This window comes from Centroberyx gerrardi, chromosome 18 (genome assembly GCF_048128805.1).
Source record: "Centroberyx gerrardi isolate f3 chromosome 18, fCenGer3.hap1.cur.20231027, whole genome shotgun sequence".
NCBI lineage: Eukaryota > Metazoa > Chordata > Actinopteri > Beryciformes > Berycidae > Centroberyx > Centroberyx gerrardi.
The window spans coordinates 13,444,901-13,471,042 of NC_136014.1; the positions used below are offsets into that span (position 1 = coordinate 13,444,901).

The following is a 26,142-nucleotide window of genomic DNA, read 5'->3' on the forward strand; positions in this document are numbered from 1 at the left end:
GAGAGAGAGAGAGAGAGAGAGAGAGAGAGAGAGAGAAAGAAATCTGATATCCGCATCCGCATTCTTCCCCTCAAACTTCAATGATGTTGATAGATGGCACAGAGGGATGAAACTGCAAAAGATAAGAGAAATAAAAATCAGCATGACTTCCTTTTCCTTTCTCCTCTCCTTTTAAGGCGTCATTTGATCATAGCAGGCCAGTGCACCGTTACTGAATGATGTGCCTGAGGAGGTTGATTTGAGCCATGAACTCAAATAGTATTAAGAACAAATGCTTGGAGACACTGATAATCTATGTTCCACAATGATACAGATTAATCCCCTTCAAAGCACTTCAAATGTTTGCATTGTTTGATCTTGGTTAAACTCAATAAGCCCTGAAGTTTTAAATTCCTTATTTTTTATCACTTTTATCCCCCAGAGTGACTGGCAACCACGAAGCTACAGTGCTTCAAGTGACTCCCATTTCTTAGTTTCCAGGGTTAAATTAATGAATTTTTGTGAGGATATTTGGATAACACGGGCCTAGAATTAATTAAAAAGTGGCCCTACTGTAAATAAAAGACAGCAAGGAAGAAGAAGAAGACTGTTAGAATTATAACCATCACTCTTTCTCAGTTCTTGGTTCAAGTAAGAGATGATTTAAGGACAACATTGGGGTGGGGGAGAGATGAAAAGACTGTCAGATGGCTGTTTCCTCTCTAGGGCTGATAGTTTGATTTGTTATGTAGGCCAGTAGTTGTTTACAATGCCTGAGGGGGCTGTTTCCTCATTTCAAAGCATAGCTCCCTTTTTTTAAAGTTCATCGGTTGAAATATCATAGGCCCCTCAAAAGCTCTTTATTGAAGTTGTAAGTCAGACGTTTATAAGATACTACTTTTTATGTATCAGCCACTTGTGTTCATCGATCCAAAGTCATTGATCGGTGTGGCGGTGCTGCGATCGGTTCTGTGTCTGTTGCGAGTGTCCTTCCCTCTCGGAGGTCTTTGGAGCCCACTGTGCTCTCTGACAGATAGGCCAGAAGAAAAATCATCACCATCGATCCTGGTCATCAGCAGGGTTCAGCCTGATCATTTACAGTGAAAAGCAGAGGGGATTGATTGCCATGAAAGCCACTTTCCCATCCACCTGATCCTTTTTCCTTGTTCTCTTGTTCATTTTGTCTGCTGCTGTTTTCAGTCTCTTTTGTGTGCCTGGTGTACTGAAAGGCCCAAACTTCTATATGTTTAACTGCTGAAGATTTAGGTGTGAGAAAGGATTAGGGGGTTTATTTCAGCAGCCATACAGGTATGTTTACTGATTTAAGGTTATGGTGTGAAGAAATGTTTTGTGAAACATTTTGTGTGCATTAATATGATGGCAAATAGATTACAGAAAACATTGCCATACTGTAAGCTTACTGCAGACCAGTGAACAAGATTGTTTGGAATATGTTTTGATAAATCCCCTTGAGTTTGTAAGCATATACATATATACATAATAGATAAGTATATGAATTATCTAAAAAATGTCTGTTTTTTATGTTAGAATAAATATAGAATCACATCGCATAATTAATGCATGTAATCTTAATGTTGGAGGAAAGCTATTGTGAAGCATTTTTAAGTGTCAACATTTTTCAATGATACTTTCCAGCTAATGTGAGCATATACTGGGCCTTTTTAATACTTTGTTAAAGCTTAATTAGCCTTTTACTCACAGCCATGCGAGTGTTATGGTGCTTACGGCAAACAGCTTCAATAGGGTAGCATGGGCTTTCTTGGTGATCATAAAAAGGCACCACTATACACTGACTGACTGAATTAAAGCTTCAGGAGTAATGGATGTGATTTTATAATGATCATTTTGTTAATTTACATGCACCTATAGCACAGCACATGCTATCAATAAATCATTTGCCAGAAAAAGCCTAGTTTAATGAGTTTACAATAAAACTTTATAGTAGACGCTATAATGATCAGAAGTTAGTTCAGCTTGCAGAGCAAGAAGTCCAACTGTGGGAATCAGAAATGGCCTGCTCATGGAGCTTCAGGCACAAAGCACCAGCTGGAAACTTATTAGCCTGTGGTGCGCACTGGTCATTATGTCAATAAGCAGCTTTACCCAAGATCGAAGATCTCATTCACAATTCTTGGCTGGTTTCCTATGAGAAGAGTTCCTCAAGCTCTCATCAGAGCTTCTCTGACAGAAACCTTGCTTCTACATTCAACCACCTAATGAGGACCGGAAAAGGAGATAAGGCAACACAATGAAAAATCCTAGAATGATTACCCTTCAGCTAATTTAAACAGGAGAACTCAATATGTCGCTAAGTTGAATCCTACCCAGAGGTCAACATTCACAATGCAAATGACCTCTGCTATCGATTGGTCATGGCCTCAATACTCACCCACAGTGACTTATATCTGTTATCCATTGCCCTATTTGGCATTGCATGTATTTTTCATAGTATGGACTCCCTACTCTTTCACTCAGTCCCCCATGTAGCAAGTCAGGATTTGAGCTCAATCCAAAGTTTAACTCTGGTATCATGGAACAGCAGCCAGATCTCTCCTCCGTTTCTTCTATAACCGACATGCTGCTTGTAGGTGCAATGTATTTTCTTTTTTTCTGTAAGTGTTTTGCACTGTTGGAGACTGTGATTGAGTGGGAATGCAGTGTTTTGGAGATTCCCATGGTTACAGCAGTAGGAGATATACCATATCGTTTATGTGCTCTATTGAATGTGAGATGGTGTTTGTTTTTCCCAGTCGAAGAATCCTTGATGGAGAAGGTTACATTATAGATTGGGTTTTGGCTACAGTAAATATAGGAATTCATGTCTGAAATGGATACCGATATGAACTCAGAGGGGTCATGGAGAAAATTAGTTGGCGTATATAAAGGTCAAGCTTCAAATGAACTCCAGGAAATAAGGTCTGTGGTCGAGATGTGTTCCAGCAACAGAGCAGTCTGAGTAAAGATGACTTCAGGCATGAAACTCAATGGGCGATGATTCAGCACGATGCTACATGGCAAAATAGCTGCTATTTTCAACTGTGCAGGAAAGTGCACAGCATTAATACATGACATGGTCTGCATTTTCATTTTAAATTGACTGAATTTAAAATGAAAATTTGAAGTAAAACTCATTTACCAGTGATACCAGTGACCATTTGTTCTCATTGATCTCCTTAGATTTGATACGAGAATTTTGATATGACAAGTTTTTCAGTTTTTGCATTTAAAAGAAAATGTATTTCTGAATTAAATTGACATGAGCGCTGTCAAGCCTCTCAATTTATTTTTGTCATAAAAGCTTGACATGCAAATTGCATTCACTAATCAAATAAATGTCAATTTAGGTCTTTTTTTTAATCCTTGGGAAAGCTAATTTGCTGTTATGGGAGAATGGGCAATCCACTCCACTTAATACTATTTTTTTTTTTCTTAACTAAGAGACTGAGGGTAGGAGAGGGAGACAGAGGAGGGGAGGCACAGGAGAGAGGCTTCTGGCAGGCTTCATCCTAGGCCAGCAGGGGCACATGTGGGTCCAGACATGAGGGTCTTAGCTGCTACACTATCTTTGGGCATTGTTCTAGTTACAAGAGATCAACCATTGCAAATAGCCAAATAGCTGTGTGTCTAGTCTCCAAGGTAATCATGCTTTCTAACACCAGAGCCTATATGTAACTGTGTTCCACAAAATGAATCACGATAATACATCCAAGGCAACCAAGTTTGCAAAAGTGTTTTGTCCCTTTTGAGATAACCCTATGCAGTCACATACGATCACTCGACATGTTGTGTGCTAAAGTGTAAAGAGCACTGGAGCGAATGTTCTCAGCATGGGAGAGGAGGCACAGGAATGATTTTGGTGTCCATGTTCTCATCACTTACCAATGGGCCAGTTTCCCAAAACTTTGCTGTACTCCTAAGTCTTTCATTCATTTTTGAATTCAGCGGAAGATGTGCTCCCTGATTGGACTGTGCTGGTGGTGATGTGTTCGGAGACGCAGCTGCTCACCTTGCTCCGCAGCAGCCCTCCGCTGTGATGCTCTGGCGTGCTCCTCTCCGACGACGGCTTGGCCTTCTCCTTGTTGTTGCTGGAGTCGTTGTCCTTGATGATGTCATACTGTCGGCAGAATAGGGCAATAACAGCTGCACACACACACACACACACACACACACACACACACACACACACACACACGCACACACGAAGAGGGTTAGGAATCCATTCATATGGCAGCAGCTGTCATTCACGGACCTGTCACCACTTCCTCTAACTGAGCACGTTGAAAGGCCATGTGGATAATCTAATTCAGTTCCCAGGGGGTTGGGATGCTCCTGCTTTTATCTTCAAGCTTGGAAGACAGTAAATTCTCCATGGACCTTGATAGGTTGCATTTTGCAATCTGCCAGATGCAGTTCTGCCTCCAGTTTTGATAAGTATGCACACAGTTAACTCGCTTGCTTCACTGAAGTTATGAATTAATATGAGCTACTAATGAGAACTAGGGAGCTATGAGAAATATTCATAACAATCAAGAATTTCATATAATTAGCAATTCATCATTATGGATGTACTGTATGCGGTATCTGTTATGTAGACATTTTCATCATGTGGCACAGATCTAATATTGTAGTCTGTTTTCAATAAATTGTGCAAGATTACAGAAAACAATGTTGCATTTAAATGGTCTCTGTCTCTTTGTAGAGGGGAGATGTTGATGTTAGCCAGCTGCACAGTCAAGGCTGATTAGTGGATGTTTACTTTGATAAGTGAGTCTGTCTGTATGGTCTCTATGGAATTCTGTTCTATTTCCCTTGAGGATTTCATTTGTGATACTGATGTGTTTTAAAGAAGAGACTAACCCATCATGGTAATTGTCTCATTTTTTTTAATTTTTTTTTAAAATTATTATTACAGACAGGCTACTACTACTTACTGTATGCACTTCCCTTTACTTTACTGTACTTTACTTAACTTTAGGCCTCTATGAAAGACCACACTATGAATGATTTATGCTCTTAAGTTTATTTCTGTGGGCATTACTATATAGATGTTTTTTTGCACACAAGTCCATGCACTTGTTGGCATACAAAGAGGAAAGACTGGAGTAGAAAAGGGACAGTTCACATTTATCTTGAACCTTTAAACTTTGATTAATGCTGTTGCTCTTTTATGGGCGTAGTCAGGCAGGAATAAAGATCCCAAATCTTAGTTTGTGTCCTGTGGTGTTCTTTTCCTGGCCTACATATATTTAAGAGAATGGAGCTAGGAAATAGTGCAGTACCTTTGTGCCCAAGAATTGCTTTGGTAAATGTAGTGAATGTCAACTGGGATAGATTTACATTTTGTCATAAAATTCTACTGAAGTTGAATGCTTCTTTGGATGTGAGCGGTAGCTTTAAAAGTATAAAATACTGTAGAGGAATAGACAAGGAAACAGACATCTGGAGTAGACATAAATGTTAACAAGTATTTCATCTGAAAGTTGCCACTTGGCAGTCAAGCTCCAAGGTAGATAAAGATATGTAGAAACGTGGTTCAGTTCATGTCATGTGCTGTTCCTCACAAAGATAAACTGAACAGTTCCCGATGTGAAGTGACACTATGCTCAGTGTAACCAGCACCAATCTGTCAAGGTTTCCCACTTCAACTCCACAGCTATGCAAAGTGAGCAGATGTTTTTTCTCCAGGTCTTTAACTGCATATTCAAGCACTTTTGAAGATACTTTACTCTTTACAAAATATAGTAAATGAGTTCAATCTGATTTTGAACTGGAAGCTGAGGACTGCTTGTAAATTAGCAGCCTATTATAATAATATTTTTTGTTTCAATGAATATATAGATGACAGTAACTGTTTATTCCAAATGCATAGAAAACCTATTTAACGTGATATTATGAATTTATGAAGCAGCTATAAGCTAGAATTTAATTAGCAAAAGATTAAGAGGTTTGTGCAACTGCTGCTGCAACTGAGAAGTGTCATTTATTTTTTTTAGGGATCAAACAACTCCTTCACTCCCACTCTGTCTTCACATCCTCTATGTTACTTTGGTTCTTCTGATTAGTATTTTTTTAAGATCTGTCTCTGTAGCTCAGGGGCGGGAAACCCCGCTCTTGGAAGTCTGTCAGATATGCCAGTTCTCATCGTGCCTCAACACTTCATTAATCAGCACAATTCCTCAAAGGGATAGCAAGTCATACTTGAATGGAGCGCTGAAGAGCAAAGAATGCTCAGAGAGCCGTGACGGTGGTTTGGTTGGTTTGACATTACTGAACAAAACTGCCTGGAATGGGTGGGACATGTTCCGAGTTGTCACATTTATTTTTGCGTCAGAATTACCCAGCGCATTAACTTTGACTTAGTAGGGACCCTAGTGGTATTCTTCTGCTGGATGATTGATTGACTGGCAGGTTCATTGATTCGTGACTTATTGATTGGTGTGTAAATGTATTGACGTAGCTACAAGGGAAACCACAGTCTGAAGCTTCTTTCGAAGATGTGCACCATCAGTCTTCATTATTAAGGCAGACAATAAACATTGACATGTTTCAGATCCATCAAGATGTTTCATCTTCTTATAGCTTTGTAAGCAGGATTTTAATGTCATTTCACTCATGATAACAAATTCTCAGTAACCTCCCTTACTTTAAATTTGATTTATATCTATTAAACCTTATTAGACCTTCAACCAACCTATTAATATCCTTTATAGAAGAAGCCACATGGAGAAACCTGTTACTGTTAGACTCTGAGGACCTAGGAGTTTATGGTTGTTATAGAGACCGTATTATACAGTAAATATTAATTAGAAGCTTTGGAAACTTGCCAAATCAAAAAATGCATATTACATTTGATCCCAGTACTGTAAAAGTTGGTGCTTGCTTAATTATGTATTTGATTTTGGCTGATAGACCAAAGACAACATTCTGCAGTTGAGTGCAATTTTAGACAGGCAAAAATGGCTAATGATATGGCCCTAATTTTCAGAATAACCTCCAAATCTCATGGAAAATGGCTCATGTAGGCATTCATTTTGAATGTATATACTGTAGATATTGAATGCATGTAGTATAGTCTACTGCTTATTATAATGTATGTCTTGCACTCTACACACCTCTTGTCCTACCGTGTGTGTCAATATGTATTTTGAAACTTGATCTTCCTCTGCACCAATATCACCAAGACAGAATCCTGTACATTTATTGTACTTTACTGAAGTGTTTCTGATCCTGATTTTTAGTTCAGATTTCTTACTCATCTGGCTGAAATATAACTAAGCCTATACTAAGCTATGACAAACTACAAACTTACCTGCCCACATGACCAAAACCACCACAATGATGATCATCTCTCCTGTCTGTAGATGTCTGGACTTGTCCAGCCCCTGCACTGTGGGGTCATCTGGGAGAGAGGAGAGACAGGACAGCTGTGGTCAATACAGACTGCTAAATAAATATACACTAAATAAAAATGTAGTGCAGACTGCTACTATTACTAAATGCACCCACCTACTAGACTAGTCTTGTAAACCCTGTACTGCCTGTATTTGTGATATAATATGAACAACTCAAACATGTTTATACTCAGCTTTCACATCTAAAGTATCACACTGTCTTGAGCAGCACAAGTCACTTAATGCAAGTTCAAGTCAAGTCTCAAGTCTTTAGTCACGAGTCTGAATCAAGTCTGCCTAACCCACAACATTATTTCTAAGAAATTTACACCAGCTGATAACATTATGGCTCATTTAGCTGTTAGTATGTTAGACATTGGTTAAATGATAATGTAACCTAAATTAAGGTTTAGATAGGAACCACAAGAGTACATAATTACTTCAGACATTATACTGCCCAGTAGGAAAAAAACACAATGAAAACTAAGCTTTTTAATGGTTTGAAGTCTTGTAACCAAATACTGCTATTATAAATGTCACTGCAGCTTATGCCATGCAGCTGTTGTGTTCATCAGAACAACACATCAGACGTCTAGATACATCATAGTCACATGCAACCTAAATAGAAAAAAACACTTCAAAATTGTATGCAGTACAATGCCATTCTTTCACAGATGCTCATTGTTCATTAGTCACTAATCTAGAGTCCAAGTCGAGTCTGAAGTCAATTTGTATGTAACTTAAGTGTGACTTAAGTCCCCATCCAATGTCTTGAGAATAGTGAGAGAAACAAAATACACACCAAGCTACAAAAGAGACTCTACATTTAAGAAGCAAATGACACGCTGATGCTTCAAACAACTGAGAACCTCCTGGCAACCGTTTGGACCTAAATAGAGTGCAAATCCTCTTAAAACTATAGCTTCCCATTACTCACAAAGAAACCAGTCAACAGCCAATCTATATCAATCACCATTAAGTTGTCATGTCAGCAAGCGCTGGCAAAAATGCACGTTCCGTTCATCTCATATGACGGTCACGCCATTTAACAGGAACGGTAGTCAGAAGAAGTGGTGGGGAAAATCACACGTCAATCTTGTACCATTAATCCTCATTTAAGAGGATTGACTATGGGCCTATTTCCACCCCCCAAACTATCTTTTAACCTGCATGGATGGAACTCTTCCAGCGCACCACTCTTCCCAATTGCCCCTCTTCAGTGAATCAAGTCGTCAAGACACTGGCTCCGAATACCAGGCTGTCAGCTCTCTGCTGCATGCGATAGCAGTTACCAAGTGGGGTCAATTGTGCTGCCACGTTTTTGGGAAGTGGTGGTGGTGTGTGGGTGTGGGTGTACGTGGGTGTGGGTGTGGGTGTGTAGAGGGTGAAGACGGAGCGGTACGTTACAGTGGAGAACCCAAGTGGAAGGAGGGAGGGAGACTACAGGTCACAAACAGAGAGACTCTCATCATTGTTGAGGCATTGACCAATGTGAAGGATCTGTTGTTTTTTTCTATTATCAAGTGGCCATCTTTCATCATAGATATTTCCTTGAATTAGGCCCACAACACATCTGGGAGGTTCAACAGTTAATTCTGGCATTCCACAACCTGCATCTAAGATTCATCTACCTGATCTACTGTGATGAAGTAAACAGCTGGCTCTGTCTTGCACTTAAATACCAGGTCCAGTCTTAGGCCAGTGCTTAGCTTCAGTGCTGGTCCTGTGAGGTGTTGTGTTAACTTGTGCTCACTCAGTAATACGTGTTTTCTGATTTGTTTCTCTTCACATACAAAACCGATCGAATGCACTTGATTCTCTCTCCTAGTCGGTCAATAATTGTTTCCGGTTTGTTTGTTTTCAATCGCTGAAGCAAGGAACTTCAGCACTTGGTTAGGAGTACATTCCCTGAGAGACTGCATTTGCATCCTGATAGGATACGTCTGTGTCTTTCCAACTTAACTTCTTCTTGTTTACACTTTGCTACAGCTCATCTATTGTTCCTGCTTAACTTAAAGAAAGGGTTTCGGGCACATCTTTCCGCTTCATCATGCTGATATATTTGTTCCATCCTCAATTTTGTATTTTCCAAGTGTGCTTTGTTCCATCCAGCTCCATGACCCTGTTACAAATGCCCTACAAATCCCTAAGTCAGTGCCTACATTAGGCACCGCACTTCTGACGTCTACTGCGGTGTCTTCAGACGCTCTCAGCATCCACAAAATCTCCTCGGATTTGTACATTTGAATTCCTCTGTGAGGCGAGGGGGATGCAACGGAACAACCCCCTTCTCATAGAGTGCTAAATCACTAAGACAGTATGGGACTTATTCCTTAACATACAAATGATTTTCTCAAACTGCTCTGCATTTGTTATGGGTATCTCATACGCCGTAAATGTCTCCATTGCTGGGCATTAGCACAAGCTGCACGCACCACAACTTTAAGTAGTCTGGGAACACTGAACTCTCTATACACTCTGAGCTGCTTCCTACCCTAACCCCTGAAGCTGCTCTTTGACTGCAAGATTTATGTAAGACCATCTCCCTAAGCTTCTGATAGGCTTCTCTGATAAGCTCTTCATCAATGCAGAATCAAAGTCTGACAATTTCCCCCTAACAATAGACTTTGTATAGCTTAAGTCAACAGCATTTAGTTTCTTCTAAGTCCATTTTAGATTATCATTCAACTTAGAAAGCACCCTTTTTGTGTGGGGTGCTGTTATAATCCACCCAACTTGATGGCCTCATGATTATCTACAGTACATTATCATAGTTGATGCTGAAGGTGAGGTATCATGGCACCTTGCCGTGATATCTAGACCCTGTCATGCTGTGGTAAATGCTGTGAAGTACATTCCTGAAACAGGATTTTTAGGATGTTTATAAATTGTAAAGTCACCCACGAAAGATTGTTTGGTACTAAGCCAAATTAGGGATGAATATTTGTGAAGTAATGCAAGGCTTTATACCAAAGAGTGGCTGAAAAGAATTTCCAAATGTCCTGAATAACGTGCTGCTGCGGCACCATACATATTTCACATCGGCACCATACTCAGATATGCTGTTTGATTCTCTCCTAGAGGAGAATGAGGGCCTGGACTGGATTGTGCCTACAGTATACAAAAGAGTCCGTGTTGCGATAATTAGTCAACCTTCCTCCTCCTCGTCTCAAATCCCTTGGTGTTAGTTGTGGCTATGAACTGTGCAGTGAAGCCATGTACTAGCACACCAGGGGCTCTATATTGGTACCACAAAGATAACTCATCTGATTTATTCTTACATTATCTCTCTTTGAGACTAGGCAATTACATGGTGTGCTCTTAGGTTTCATTAGGATTAAAGCCCTGATTTAAAATCAATGAACTAGCTCTTTAGTCCCTACCACGTTCAGCTGTGGTAATCAATAGAACTGGGACACACTGTCACTAAGTTGCCATTCACTTTCTACTGTATGTTTATTGCTCTGAGGGTCCGACTTAGTAATGATCCAGAGAAAGTAGCTCTGCCACTTTCGTTGCACAATTTATTTGATATTTTTCTACTTGCTTTAATTATAATTATCCTCTAGAATGGGTCTTTTCTCTGATGTTGTATCACCATTTGCCCAATGTGAGCACAGCCATTTACTGTTCAATATGAACTTATACATAAATAGGGCATTAATGAAAGATGGGAATTATTAAACTGTTTACCCATGAATAAAAATTAAGCAGGCAGCAAACTTTGGTTTCAGTGTTGAGTGCAGCTTTGTTACTTTGCTGTCAGATAGAGGAGGCAAGGTTCTGACTCAGCAGAGCCAACCTGACATCCCTTTGAAGTATCACACAGTAATTGTGTCTAAGGGGACCACATACCTAGTTATGTTTGACAGCACAAGACATTCTTCCTCTAAAAATATTGTTTTTCTTACCCTCCATACGTGAAGCTGTTTGACAGTTCAGTGGCAGGGGGTAACATTGTCAGTGGTTTGATTTTGCTTTGTTGAGGAATTATTTATATAATTGTATCTGGAGATTATTGTATTGATTGTTACCTCACTGTTTTTCATGCCAACAAACATAATGCATTCATTGTCGATTTGCAGATCCCATTCTGTGAGAAGAAGAGGATGCCCCTATGGTAAATATATATTTTCAAAAATTTCGAAAAGTCCCTTCCTTAGGCTGTAATTTTACCTTATCTTCAGCAAAATTAGTGTTAGAGTTCTTCAAAATATTTTCACTTTGCTCAAAATACTCAAGGCATATGTCAAAGAACAGTTTAAAAGGAATATGTTTATGCCTGTCTTACTGTGAGTTGCGTCACTGCTGCATGTTTCTAACTGAAAGACAGAGCCATGCTCTAAATAAAACATTATTGTTGTAGATTTCCCAGCTCTCCTGGGTCTGTTCTGACCACAGCAAGACATACCTCACTTTTGAAGGGCAGGCAAAGCACATGCATACATTCTAATTAAAAGCTTTCAGCGAACTAATGAAATTGGACTAGACTTTGAAAATCCCACAGCAACCTATTTAAATTCAAATTCTCCAGCTACACATGGTGTATATCTGCTGCCAGGCAGCGCTTACTTTTTATGAAATAGATGGATTCGGAACCAGTCCAGGATAGGTTTACATTTAGCGGCATATGCTGTAATATGTAATCATATTAGATCAAAGAGCATTGCAGTGGGGGAAATAAAAGCACTATTGATTCATAAGTATCATAGCTCTAGCTCTCTGGAATGTCTCAGATACGCTGCAAATCAATTTACTTTCAATGGGGAGCACTTGGCCATGACAAAGGATCTTTTAAATGGCTCTGTGATGCAGGGGCAGGCTAGATTAAAAAGGCTTTTCAAAGCACTGTGGTCATCAGCAAGAAACTGAACATAACAATGTGACATTTAATTGAGGTGGTGAGATGTCACTTAATTGGATTGAGGACTAAGAAGTAAAAGTAAAAAATACAGATATGAGGTTATTTTGGGAGGGAACATTAAATTCAAAACATTTTCTCTCAGTGGGCCAAGTAAATATTCTAGGACTACATCACCATGAGACAGAACTTACATTTTCAGAAAACAATGGAAATTAATCTTCAGACGTTGTAGGAATTAACAATGTTGCTAAGAGATAGCTGTTTACAATGGAGGAACAGAGCCTCAGTTTCTCATTTGATGACCTCAGGAACTCACCTAGGGCATGATGGCTTTGATCATTGTAACATCTTACTCCTCCATGGTAGTCAAAAGTCCCTATGGATGGTTTCATGGGCTCATTTCTATCATAGCATTGAGGAATATGTATACAAGCCTGTACCAGGAAAAACTGTATCAACACAACTGTATAATATAGGCTATCGTCAATGCCCTTCTCTCAAATTGGGATAAGACAATTAGCCAGTAAAGGAACATTAAGACTGATTCGGTCACAGCTGCTACATGTAGATTTTTCTCCAGGTGTTTTGTGCTTTGTGATATCAGATACAAAGTTCAGTCAACCATACATTCACGGATAGCATAAAAATGAATGAAGATACATAATGACAAGATGTCAATAATGAAACAAGAAAACATGTAGTTGACTTAAATTGGAAGCTTGATGTGATTGGATGGACCTTTCAAACCGGGGCATGTACAGTCTGCACTGCAGGCATTCAATTTATGGAAAGTTGACACTGATTGCTTATACAGTAGGACCCAAAAACACACTCCCACTAATGAAGCTCATCCACTGACTGGACTGTTTTTCTGACCCACTTGGATGACTCAGGGGGCTACAACTCCTGATTAATGTTGCATAGTAAATACATCGTTTTCCAGAGTCTTGACAAAGTAGAAAGACACAGAGAAGTCTTTTCCATGCTCAAAACTTGTTGTTGAGCATGTTGATGTTGAAGGTCAGTGAGCTTAGCAAAATCCCTCATTGTCTTTTTAACTTCATCCAAGATTCTTCTGTTCAGAAATATGTACAGAAATACATTTCCTCAACGTTTAATGTTGATGTAAAGCAGCAGCAGTGTAATGCCAGTGCCTGTAAAAACCTAAAATGGAACGTACACAGGCTCTTGTGTAGAAGGTGATGTTGAATTAGTTTCCTTCTCTTTCACTTTGGCTGATGATGCCAGCTTATCTAATGGTACCCAACCTGAGTCAGCTGAAGAGAAACACTTATGATTCACTAGCATCAGCACTTCCCGTATTCAGAACCTCGACTACACCATATAAATCATGAAGGAAAAAAGTGTTTCAAGTAGGGCCTAGACCAATGTCAGATGCAAGTTGCAATTATTTGAGTTAATTTACTTAGCTCATCTTATAATCATGGCTGAATCACTGCTGAGCAGATTAGCTGAGGAAATGCTTCTGAAATTTAGAGACCTCACAACTGAATGTAATGTTAATAGCTCTTCTCATTCTTTCCTCATCTGTGCTATGAGAAACTGAGAGTCACTGAACCCATTCTCTATTGGTCACGGCCTTCACATTTCCTCCAGCCCATGAGCTGAGCCCAGAAACTGAATTTGAAGTGTTTTAGAGTGTGTGTCAGAATCCTGATTAGGCACCCCAAGTGATATAGAGTTGCATAAATTCAGAGGAGCCTGCCTGCAGCCATGCATGAAGAGCCTGTCAATAATGAATTGGACGATGGGAGAAAATAAACCTGCTAGAGGCACAGTGAGCCCCCCGGGGAGACGCTGTGAGAGGAGGCTCCAGGTTACATGCACTTATGTCGGCACTAGCCTTTACTGTACCTCATTTTCAATGTCAAGGCGCTTAAAAGCGTTCAGCAGCCAGGAGAGGCTATAGTACAACACCAGGAAAAGCCTCTGAAATGGGATGCTGCTGTCTTTGCCCCGAGTAAAAGGCCTTTGACATACCACATGGAATTGAAAGTGAGGCAAACATTCTGCATTATGTTATGTAATGCAGTAACTGCTGCAGTGACCTATTGACCTCATCATCTATACTCTGTATTCAAACCTCATAGCATTATTTGCCTGACAGAGGTTATTACTCTCCATAAAACTATAACACCATCCGATTTTTCATACATCTTTCCAGCATGCTGCAGTTTTAGTTATAACGTCTCATGGCTAGATGAAGTGCCAAAGAAGAAGATTAGTTGGGAGAGAGTTTTTCGTTTTGCTTTCTATAGTATATTTTCCTACCAGCTATTAACTTCTGATTAGCAGCAACATTTTTGGAGTGAATATATGAAGGAAACCTTACAGCCAACCTCCATTGCAGTGATTAACCATGCAATGCTGCCATTGGACATCAGCCACAGAACCCGTGCTGCCTCTGAAATCATCTGAACCTGCTCTAGTCCAAAGGGTCTCCAGGACTCACGTGTTAATTTGATCTTTCCCGCCATAGGAAAAAGCCTAGACATCGACACTGCCCTCATAACTTAAAAAAGGGTTACTCTAACTCAAAATCATAAAAGTCTCTGTGTCCTTGCTCCCTTGGACAGCTGGCCATGGAACATCAATTCTGGGCGTTTACAGACCTTGGGTAGGTTCACGCCCACAGAGGTGGTGACCTCACCGCCTGGGACGTCCAAAAAACAAAAGAGTGGGGATTCTTTCCTGAGATTTAGGCTCCACATGTACCTGGGCAAAGGGGGGGTGTGGTTTCCTTGGTCTTGCTGTTGGGGGGTCGATGTAGCCGTAGCAACATAGCAAGATGAAAAGCATAGGGAGTTGGAAGTGGTAGAGCTAGGTGCCAGTTAGCTAGACCTCAACTAAGCTACTGATGGATTTTTGGCTTGGCTAAGCTAGCAAATGAATGTTAGTTTGCCAAGAAGGAACGCTCCCTTTGAGCTTTTGGAGTGTAACGAGCAAAAGGATAGCCAGAGGAAAAAAACTCCCCTTAACATGGTGCTTGTCCAAGGCAAGTAGAAATGAATCCATTTACCCAGGAGTTTTCTGTCTGTCTTTTGACACACTTGGTATTATTGGAGCATTCATGGCTGACACACCCAGAGGTGTTAGGGTTAGGGTTAGCATCAAGCATTGAAAAGAGTTTGACAAAGCATGGCTGCTGTGTGTGTAGCAGGTTAAACTTTATGCAAACACTACACTCAGTGCAATGATTTGTATGTACAGGCCTTCTCCTCTATAATGTGTTATACTGTCAATATAAGAGTAATGGCACAGTAGTCTGAAAACTTAATTTATAAAGCATTTAATGTCTTACAAAGGTCCACCATGAATCCTTTATGATTTGTTGTATTTGAGAAAACATTTGCCCCAACTCCCTCACTGACAAAACTTCCCTTGTTATTGTCCTAGAACCCAGAATCAAACAAAGTTTTTTCACATGAACTTTTCCATATTTAAATGTGACCCTTGTGTCAGAGCAGCTTACCTTGGTTGGAGCTGTTGGAGGGGAAGCGGTCGGACTTCTTGAGGGTGCGAAAATGGACCTTCTTGCTGGCTTGGCTTTCCCCGTAGAGGCCAATCGACTGGACCTGGATGATGTAGTCTGTCTCCTCCTCCAGGTCCCAGAGAACACAAGCCCGGCTGGTGGTGTTCACCTCCCGGATGAACCGCTGCATGTGGCCGTCCTGCCTCTGGGGATTGGAAGAGGGATAGAATCAGTAGAATGAATGGATAGCTGAATGGATAGATAAATGAACTGATATAGTGGGCAGCAGGGTGGTCTAGTGTTCAGAAAGACCATTTTTTAACCAGAAGGTGCCAGGTTTGATCGCCCATGACCCCAAATATCAACCCTTTGGAAATGTCCTTGAGGAAGACACTGATTCCCTAAAAGGTGTTGTGGCTTAAGAATATATATTTCCACATTGAGGATCAATATTGTATCACCTCCTCTAGAAAATGTAAAAACAAAACAAACTCAAATATATATGTATATGTGGGACGGAAATGTGGCAGGGAATGGTTGTTAAGGGGGTGAAAATGTACAGCTGTGTTGAAGACTGGAGGCTGGAAGCTGAAAAGTTGTGGAGTGAAAATTTTGCCAAATTCTAGAAGTTCCTCGAGACATCAGCTTTGTGTCTCAGACTCTGTCTTTGACCTTTGAGAATGTTATTTGGGCTATCAAAACCCATAAGCTGTGGGATTAATTCCTCCTATTTGCATGCTGAGCTCTGTGCATAGAGCGCTTTCTGGCCCATCTGCACTCAGACGCACTGGACCAGATGTCTTCTTATGTGTTTTTTATGGCCCTGCTAGACTGAGGGATCTGATAAAGCAACTCACTACTCTCTTTAAACAATGAATAATGTAATGATTAAACCGCCATATACACTCCAGACAATTACCAGACCTGTTCAATTCAGATGCGTAAGATGATGAACAGCCATGGAGAGAAGTTTAGATGTTGGGTACGCCCCATCAGTCGCACTGAGTGAACAGCAGAGTGAAACGGCTGCATAATGTATTGAGTTCCATAAAGCATAAACACGATTACTGTCGTTATATGGTATTCCGTCATTCAGCATTAGTATTCATTGGGCCGTTTGCCTATTTTAAGCCTTTGAAATCTATTCATCCTGAAAAATGCAGTTTGGCAGGTACAGATATGTGCATTCACCCTGCAACCTTGTTTTCTCTTGACAAATCAAGCATGCCAAGTTTTATTTTGATTCCAGGCTTGGAGTCAAGATTAAGTCAGCCTTCCTCCATGCTAAGCAAAGCTTTGTAAGGGGTTGCTCAGAATATGCATCCAGACAAAAACAAATCTTTATTCACCATGGATCTTGTGTGCGTGTGCTACTACTCTCTCAGTATGCTACGCAACCTCGGGATACACTGAGTGATGATGAGTATTTGCTGAGCACACAAATTCAGTTCAGTCAGTGAACTAATTGTCTTTTCACTGTTCAACAAATACTTAAGTTGCTCTTAGGCATTTTATCCCCGTTTGTACCACAGACTGTCAAGAAGAACTGTGGCTTAGTAGAAAATGGATACCATGCAGGTGCTGTTCCTCATACTGTCTACTGGTCTGCCAAAACCTTTTCAAATAGACATGATGAAGGCTCGGTGCCAAACCTCCATGGCCGTGGCCAAAAATAAAATTGAGGTAATTTTTCTCTTTTTCAGAGTTTGTTCTGCTGATCTTCCCATTGTTTGGAAAGATTTAGAAACTTAGGACTTACTTGTTGTGAGATGGAGAAGCCAATGATTATATCTCCCTCTGGAACCTCCCAGGATACAGTTGCCGAGTCGGCCCGCAGGTGCATGACGGACACGTTGACGGGAGCCGGTGGCCGGTCTGGTGAAAAGGAAACAGAATAATTATGTTGTGGAAGGTATGGTAATGTGAAGATGCAGTGAACACTGTCATGTCAAGGTATTGTTTACACATCTGGTAAAAGCTCTGATACATGATTTTATCTCTATGTACTTTTTAGAATGTATAGCCTGAACATAGCTTGTTATGTTACTGAACAGATAACGTTCAGGTTTGTGATGGCAATAAAATTATTTGATGCGTCTCTACATTTTGAATTATCTAGGACATCTGTGTCTACACTCCACCAGAAAACATTCATGCATTGTATCTGTACTCTCAACTCACCACGGCTGTTTTTTTTTTTTTTCTATAAAAGAGAATGGCCAGTTTATACTCTCAAAGCACTTGTTGTCAGTTTTGTAGATGAGTCAGCGAAGGGAGTCAGGAAACAGAGCAGCAAGCTGTTTCACCACAGCATGAGCTACAGTGGAGCCTGTGCATCCACAGCACACACACACACAGTATTCACAGCAGAGCACATTAGACCACAAAGCCACCAGGATACGGTCACCACAACCATATCACCATAACACCTCTGTCCCACACTTTATATCCATCATACATTGGCATCAGTATTATGTAATTACATTCTTGTACCATTGCTACGGGATTATTGAGTCACACTTAAACCCTTATGCTGTATTTATGCATGGGGCAAAATAATTTGTCTTGTGTCAACAAAACCATCCTTCCATTAACTCTGCTGGTCCATGTCAGAATTTAAATATCACCATGGCATGTTCCTGCAGAGGGTCATGTAACTGCTTTCAAAAGCAATCTCAGCAAACCACAAATATCTACAGTATAGTGAATATTTTATACATGTCTGCCTTTAGGTCTTTGCACTCTCTGGAGCCGGTGGAATATTTTGACAGTGGGGTTTTGAGGGGAGGCCTGTGGTGACATGTTACTATATCAGCTCCTCTGACTGAACAATTAGGGTACAAAATAATAAATGCTGAGTAATCTTTGAGCTCATTTAGTTACTTGGTCCAATGCATTGCTTGCTTGCATTGAATTATTAAACTACAGGGTCACTGCAAATCACAAATGTGTCTGAATTTTTCGCATTTGTTTCCCCCCTTCCCTCCAAACAGCCTTGTCCTTCAACTTGACAGACTGGCCTTTTTAAAAGTAACCAGGGTGTCCATTTCATGTCCCCACCCCTTGGACAGGGCCGCATTTCTTCACTCTGTCACTTTCCAGCCATCTATCATGATTTAGTTGCCAGTGGACAAGCTGATTACGGCGGGACAAAAGCTTTCAACGCAAATGGGCAGGAGAAACAGAGGGTGACAGATCCAATAGAGGGCCTGTACAGCTTTACAGTCTCCAAGCAATCACTTGGGTCAAATGGATAGGTAAGATGGGATTGGTTGGGCAGATAGAGTAGAGGGAACCTGGAGGCTCTCCTCAGGGCTTTTGTCGTCGACGCGGGTCTAATGGACTTTGTGTGTTGTCACAGAAACTAATGGATGCAATGTGGAGAGGGTCAAGTGAGGGGAGACTCGTATGTCTCGCTCTGTCAGGTATGTGAAGAAGAATGAGAACAAAGAATTGTTTCTGAGGATGGTATCAGGATATAAGGATACACTGAAGGAGCTATACAGGTATGCCCTGCCTAAAAATAGAATCTCGAAGCTAAAATACAGCAGACACTGATATACATAAATTATAAGGAGGATTCCAAGTTATAGCTTTTAGTAGCAGTCCAATACAAAGTGAATATTAATTGAAGGTTGTACAGTCAATTAGTATTTGCAAACCTTTTATCGACTTATCAGGAACAAGCTCACTACCCTATAACATAGTTGTCTTGAGATGACAGCCAAAGGCATGTACAGTACGAGGACAATATTTCATCCCAAAAGTGCACTTGGGAGAGAAAGATGAAAGAGAAAATGCTGAAATTGGGAGCTATTTCAAAAGATTTGCAGTTTCATCCTTCCCCATTCCTCTCACCTCCCTCGCTGCTACTCTCTCCCTGTCTCCCCTTTTTATCTCACGCTCCCGCTCTGTCGGTTCTCGCACTTCCCTCTATTTTATCTGAGAGACAATCAATAATGGCCTCCGTGTTCTGCTGCAAAGGTGAGCGATCACACATACTATCAAAATGACAATCAATTCTTAGCCAATGACATTGCGGGAGGTCACGAGACCCTCTGGTCACGCTATCAGTCTTAACAATGTCTCCCCGTCTCAGCCCTCGTGGCATCATAAACCTCAGGGGGTCAGGGTCAGACACCTGCATGGCTCACAGCTCCTTGGACCCATGACATGCTTATAGATTGGTTAGTGGAGGGCAGAGACTGAGCTGAACATGGGACCAGACTAATGGTTACCCATTGATGGAGAGAATAAGGGGAAATGAATGTTCCAACTGGGGGTAGAGGAGGGGGGGGCTTGGCTGTTGGTAACGCTGACATCATGAGGTCAAGAGGTTACGCCTGTCTCATTTTGTCCATTTAATGAAAAGCTCCTTCATGGAAGCAGGGGTCCTAATGTGTTCAGATAGACGTAGGTTAAGAGAGTGGAAGAGTCACATTGTCCAAATTGTCTTTGATCATCTGAGGGCTGAGGGGAATGAGTCACAGATATATTTACATTAATGGTTTCTTTGTCCTTGTGCCTTGGCAGTTTCTCAATGTAATGTAATAACATGCTAATTGTGTGTCATGATAATAATTGTTTTTTATCACCAACAATAAACTTACATCACAAGATGCTGAGTCAATAATTGGCTCTCAGCAATTTACCAAAACACATTCTTCTTCAACTTAGTTGACAAGGCTTTTTTTTGTTTTTTTTTTTTGTTTTCAGTTTATCACCTTATAAAACACCCACACTGAACAGCCTTACAGTAACCTAGTTAGCTGCCACTCTTTTCATTGCAGGACATTTCAGATTGCCACACAGAAACTTGTAGCCTTGTAAGTGAATTATCCACAGTACACACTTTGCCACAATAGCAAGGTTATCCATTTGTTTTGTCAGGATTGTTCTGAATCTTTAGCTAGCAGGCAAACAACGCCAAGCCTTGATTGCCTTGAGCGTACCTCCCGCAGTGCACATTCCTCAGACTAAGGTACACCATTTATCTAGGAAAGGACACATTCATTTCTCTTGAAACTCATTGTCCTTTAGGTAATGGGGGTTACAGACATCCACACATGGGCAAAGAATCAGGCAGTAACCATGAAGCATGGTCTATAGGTCATTTATTGCTGATGGAGCAAGTGACGGTTCAGTTGAAGCAGGCCATGAATCATCACAAACGTATTACTGCCCCGTTGCTATAGAATGGCTATTTCCATTGCAGGGACTTGAGCAGGACAAGTATATTTTCAACTTGAAATGTCTGGATATGGTGCCATTCTTCTACCATGAAACCCCCATTACTGTCGTGCACATGCAGACTCAGACATGCAGACACAAAAACTGCTCTCATTACCATTCATCTACAAACCAATAAAGCGTTCAGTGTTTGAGAAATTTTAGATATGTAAGCAAAGTGACCCTGAGATTTCAAATATTTCATCATTGTCAGTTTGATTGGGCGGGCTCAAGAGCAGGCAACAGATGAACACTGTTGCTCTGTGATTTCCTAGTGCAAATATCAATTATGAAGTTCAAACCTCTTCCCAATGTTCCCTCCTAGCTTAGCCGTGTTTGATGTTCCCTTCTGCTGTAACAAGTGTCATTGGGGAGACTTCAATATTTGTTATTGACCACATATCTTGAGTAGCCCCACTCCAGAAGACGTGTTATGTAAGATCTGAAAATCAAACAGCAATAGGTCGCAGTGGGTGAGGTGTAGGTCGGGGCATACAAATGGTAACACCCTCTTGGGACGTGGGCGCACTGTCAGGATGAATCATAGAGTACAGCCACAGCCCGGCACATTAGCTACTCCCCATCTAGACAGAGTGCACACGCAGAGATAGCTAAAGTGCAGGTGGATGTCTGAATGGATGACAAGCCACGTGGAAAGGAGCCCTGTTTGAGATTTGTTAAAAAAAAAAGAGATGAAAAAAAAGTTAGGACCATGGCATCTTATATTTGTCCTGTGTTTACTTGTAGGGGAAATACGCACAGTACACTCCGCTATTTCTGTGCAGTGAATGTTTTGGGTTGTTTATGTTGCGTTCAAAACAAGATCAAAAGACACTGGAGATTGTCTAGTAGAGCTGATAGAGCGAGATGGTCAAGCAATAGAACGACTGCATTAACATAACAGAATGTGTGCAGGTTTTTATTACTGATCTGCAATCAATGTATCGTGCTTCCATAAGGTGATCACAGGCTTAATGAGCATCATAGATTATTTGCTAGATGGCAAACATAAATCTCATCTCCATGCATGTCTTTAGAAAGTGTGATGGCACAGTCAGTGACCCACCCTGAATTGGGCTACGGTCACAACTCAGTACTGAAAATCTTCTACAGATGAACTGGAATTATATTCTCTATTTACATTGAAAGACAAGATTTATAAGATCAAATTGACAGTTGACAAATCAAACAGCCTCATCCACACGTTAACAAATCAAAATTTCATTAGAAGAATGTAAACCCAGTGCTTGCTCCTGTGTTGGTTTCTGAATCAACACACAAGCTGGGCACATGTATGAAATATAATGCAGTGCCATTTGCTCTATGGCTCAGTAACTGCCCTAGATAGAGAGACAGAGGCTGCTGCTGCTAGATTTTACTGACAATGTCAAGCCTGACACGAATGAGTGCTCAGCACTTTATTCAGGGGGCGTGAAAGTTCCAAGTGATTGATCGGTTCACTAACATTGTCATAATGGAACTCCCATGGGTGCATAATTCATATCGCTTCAAACACTCAAAAGGCACAGTACAGCACAGTGGGTTTACTAAGGTGATGGACTCTGTATCCCCATGTTATTGATCACATTTCAGTCTCAATTACCTCTGCAAGATATTTGAAGTTTATGACCGTTTGAAGGTATGCTTGTAATGTTTTACTGTTATAATAGCTTGTAATGCCGTGGTCTCTTGTGTATGATATATTCACTCAGAACAGATGAATAAAGGCTATAACTAATCATAATAGGTCTGCCTATTTCAATACATGGACTTTAATTGATATTTATAGATGTATTCACAAGTCAATCTGTTTTAAACTCAACCATGGGAAGACTAAATCCACGCCTCTGCACAGCAGGGGATTGTGTTACTGCTGCTCCCAGGCCGCGATGTTGCAAATCGCCTGGCAGTGGATCTTAGGCAATATCACGCTGGCTTTATCTCACCCTCAGCACCGTCTTTCCCCACACTGCCTTCGAAAGCCAGTCGCTTGTTTCATCTCCGCTATGCATTCCCTTTTGAGCTTGATTTCAAGATGACATTCAGATCCTACTTTTGTTTGATGCCATGCGGGAGCAGTGGGTACATGTGATCTTTGCTTAGTTTCATTGCTGTAGTACACTGGTATCCACTGTAGCAACAACACTGGTAAAGTGCCGATGTTGAATTGAGCATGGAAAGACTTGTGCAGCCAGGCTTAGCTAAATCCTGTACTTTTCAATGCCTCTTTACAGTAGAGGCACTCACTGTCCCTTTCCATCTCCTTCAGGTACACACTGTCCACTTTGTCAGGGACCTGCAGGCGGTGATACAACAGTGTGACCAGATGGGACCAGGTGCCAGTTTGAGGTTAATGTAATCGGTGGCCAAACTCCCATGGGCTATTCGGCTGTGAGGTAACAACACTTCATCATCACAGAAAGGCAAAGGCTACGACTGAGGTGGAGTGCAGGAGCAGATTTCTAACAATTTCTCCATAACTTTCTCTCCATAAGTTTCTAGCAGCCATCTTATCAGTTACAGTGGACATAATTGTTGACTTGCTGGTTCTATGAACATCAAAACAAGATGCCAAACTGTATGAAACTTCTTGTTATCACAGCTATGTAAAATGGAGGACTGAATACATTACTGGTTGTTGCAATCAGAGTTTGTCAGCACGGCACTGTAGTCTATATTTCTGTAAGTTTGTAGAATGTCTGCTGCTTCATACAGCAGCTAAAGTTATGAGTGCGTGAATAAACATGGGCCTCGCTCTGATGGATATTTAGCTCTAATACAGAATATCTATTTGACAAGAATGTGTCACTAGATTTATGAACAGCAAATTGCCAATTTAGCAGAGTGATATGAACCTGGCCATCCAATAAATTATAATACACATTTTGTTTATTTTCTGGAGCACTATTTTGACCTCATATGGGATTAATTTTCCAACATGCTTGTTTTCCGACTGTGTAAATAAATACAGGCCCCCTCAGCCAATAATTTCTCCTCATTTTGGACCCAGCAACTGAAGCATATCAAGTCAAAGTTATTTATTTTGTAATTCTCCCTATGTGTGTCTCTCCTGTTTGACTTAGGGAGGTATCATCAGAGTTTTGGTTTAGTGTGCCACATACTGGGATTCTCTTTGAGTGGGCGAAATCTGTTTTATTCAGATGTTGGCAGCTGGCTCAATGCTGACCTTATTACATGGTCATTTGGACCATATGTCATGTGTCTACAGATTTGAATGATTAGAAATCAGTTGGAATTTCCAAATGTGCATTTTAAGACAGGCCTGTGTACATCTATACATTCTGATACTGCAGTCATGTTTCATGGTGACAAACATGCCTAATGGATGTGTGAAAAGCTTTGAAAAGCTATTTCAGCTGGTAAGATAAAAGCAAAAAGATACTAACAGTATATACAATGAATATGATTTGGGATGTGATTATAGGAAGCATACAGATAACAATTTGCAACTAATATAGTACACTAGCCTTCACCAGTTTCCACTGGAGGATAGTTTGTCCTTTCACGACTTTAGTACTACTCTCTCATTACAGCAAAGAGCCAGTTTCCAGGTCTCCATTAATTGGGTTACCTAACAGACACTTCACACAGAATTTCCCCTTCTCCCTGCCTCATTGTATCATTGAAAATTTAATGGGCCACCTCAATATAAACCAAAGAGGCTTACAGTAGACTTTCCTCTGAACGATGTGTCACTGTGAATCCCACAGTCTCATAGCATGCATAGGAATGGCAGTAATTATTTCAACATTTATTTTATTTACCTCGTAGCTTATTGCAACAGCAAATTCATATTTCTAAGTGAATTATTTATTGTTTTAATAGTATTAATGTTCTTGACAACTCCATGAAGAACACTCCTTTTGCCACTGAGATTTTAGATTTTAGAGCAGAACATGGCAAAAGCTCTGAATACTCCTCTCCCTCAAACAGACAGGACACGCCCACAGAAGCACAGGAGCACCAATCTGATTCTCTCATGACACTGTAACATGTAGGACTCAGTTCCCTTGAGAGGGGAGAGAGAGGGGGAGAGAGAGAGAGAGAGAATCTTTTGTGACAGAAATATGAGAGATTAATAAACAGCAAGTCTGAAGCTGGGCTTACAATGGAAAGAACACAGAGGGTTTTACATCCCAAGTAGGCTATGTTACTGGTTTTAAAGCACATGTGATTTTGCCTCTATGAATGTGGAGGTGACATACATGGTTGATCGCACATGGTATAAACCAAGCTAGGTTGGAGGTAAGATAAAGTGCCTGCCATTGTAATGACATGACTTTATAGATTTGAACTCCAACTGCTGTGGTATATTGAGTTAATTTAAAGATGTGGGTTTACCTGTATTTTGTCCCACAGTGGGCACTTTTTAAGGGCATTTTGTCCAGAACCATGACCCAGATATAAGAATGACTTGAGCTCTACTGATTCAAACAAGATAGAAGCTTCATAGACATAAAGCAAGGGGTACAAGCTGGATATGGCTGTAGTGTAGGGCTCTCTCATCAGGAAATAATTTCCAGGTTAGTCATATTGTAAACCTGCTAACATCACCCTTATTAAATGCACAATTAGGACAAACTGTCAAGGTTATTATCAAGGTTATCATAGCTATAAATTTAAATATATAACATTAATGATTTGACATAGAAATCTACAGAGTTAGACATCATGTCTTTGTTTTCATGAATAATTTAAAGAAAGTAAAGCCTAGCCTTGTACCTCACTATACAGTATACCGGTTTTCTAATCCAAATCAAGAAAAGCAGATATTACTGGGTGAGTTTGCCATTCAGGTACAAAATAAGTAAGTAGACTACATAAACAATAATAAAAAGTATAATAGGCCTGACTGGTAGGAAGTTGAGAATCAAGTATAGCATCAGGTTCAAATTGACATACAACAGAAGCCTCTTCAGACACTGACAAACGCAGCTTAGTGTGACTTATTCACGTGTTACATAATAATCCTGTGAATGGAGCTAATGGTGCATTTTTATAAGCCTTGAAAGTACAAAATAATTGATTGGACTCCTTTGCTAGAGGCTTACTTACTTGCTCCCACCAGGAACATGTCGCTGCCAAAAAGCAACAGGACCACGGAGTTAATCAAAACAAGCAGCCGAGCCATGTCTTGATGGATG

The 26,142-nt window shown here is 40.5% G+C and overlaps 1 protein-coding gene across 1 annotated transcript; it reads right to left on the bottom strand.

Moving 5' to 3' along the window:
* On the bottom strand, positions 1-26,142 carry fndc4a (fibronectin type III domain containing 4a). Its single transcript, XM_078289952.1, has 6 exons — positions 26,054-26,142; positions 17,508-17,623; positions 15,749-15,953; positions 7,310-7,399; positions 4,007-4,140; positions 1-112 (listed from the first exon to the last, which is right to left on the bottom strand). The coding sequence occupies exons 1-6, from the start codon at positions 26,127-26,129 to the stop codon at positions 71-73; spliced, it is 663 nt and encodes a 220-aa protein (XP_078146078.1). The 5' UTR covers positions 26,130-26,142; the 3' UTR covers positions 1-70.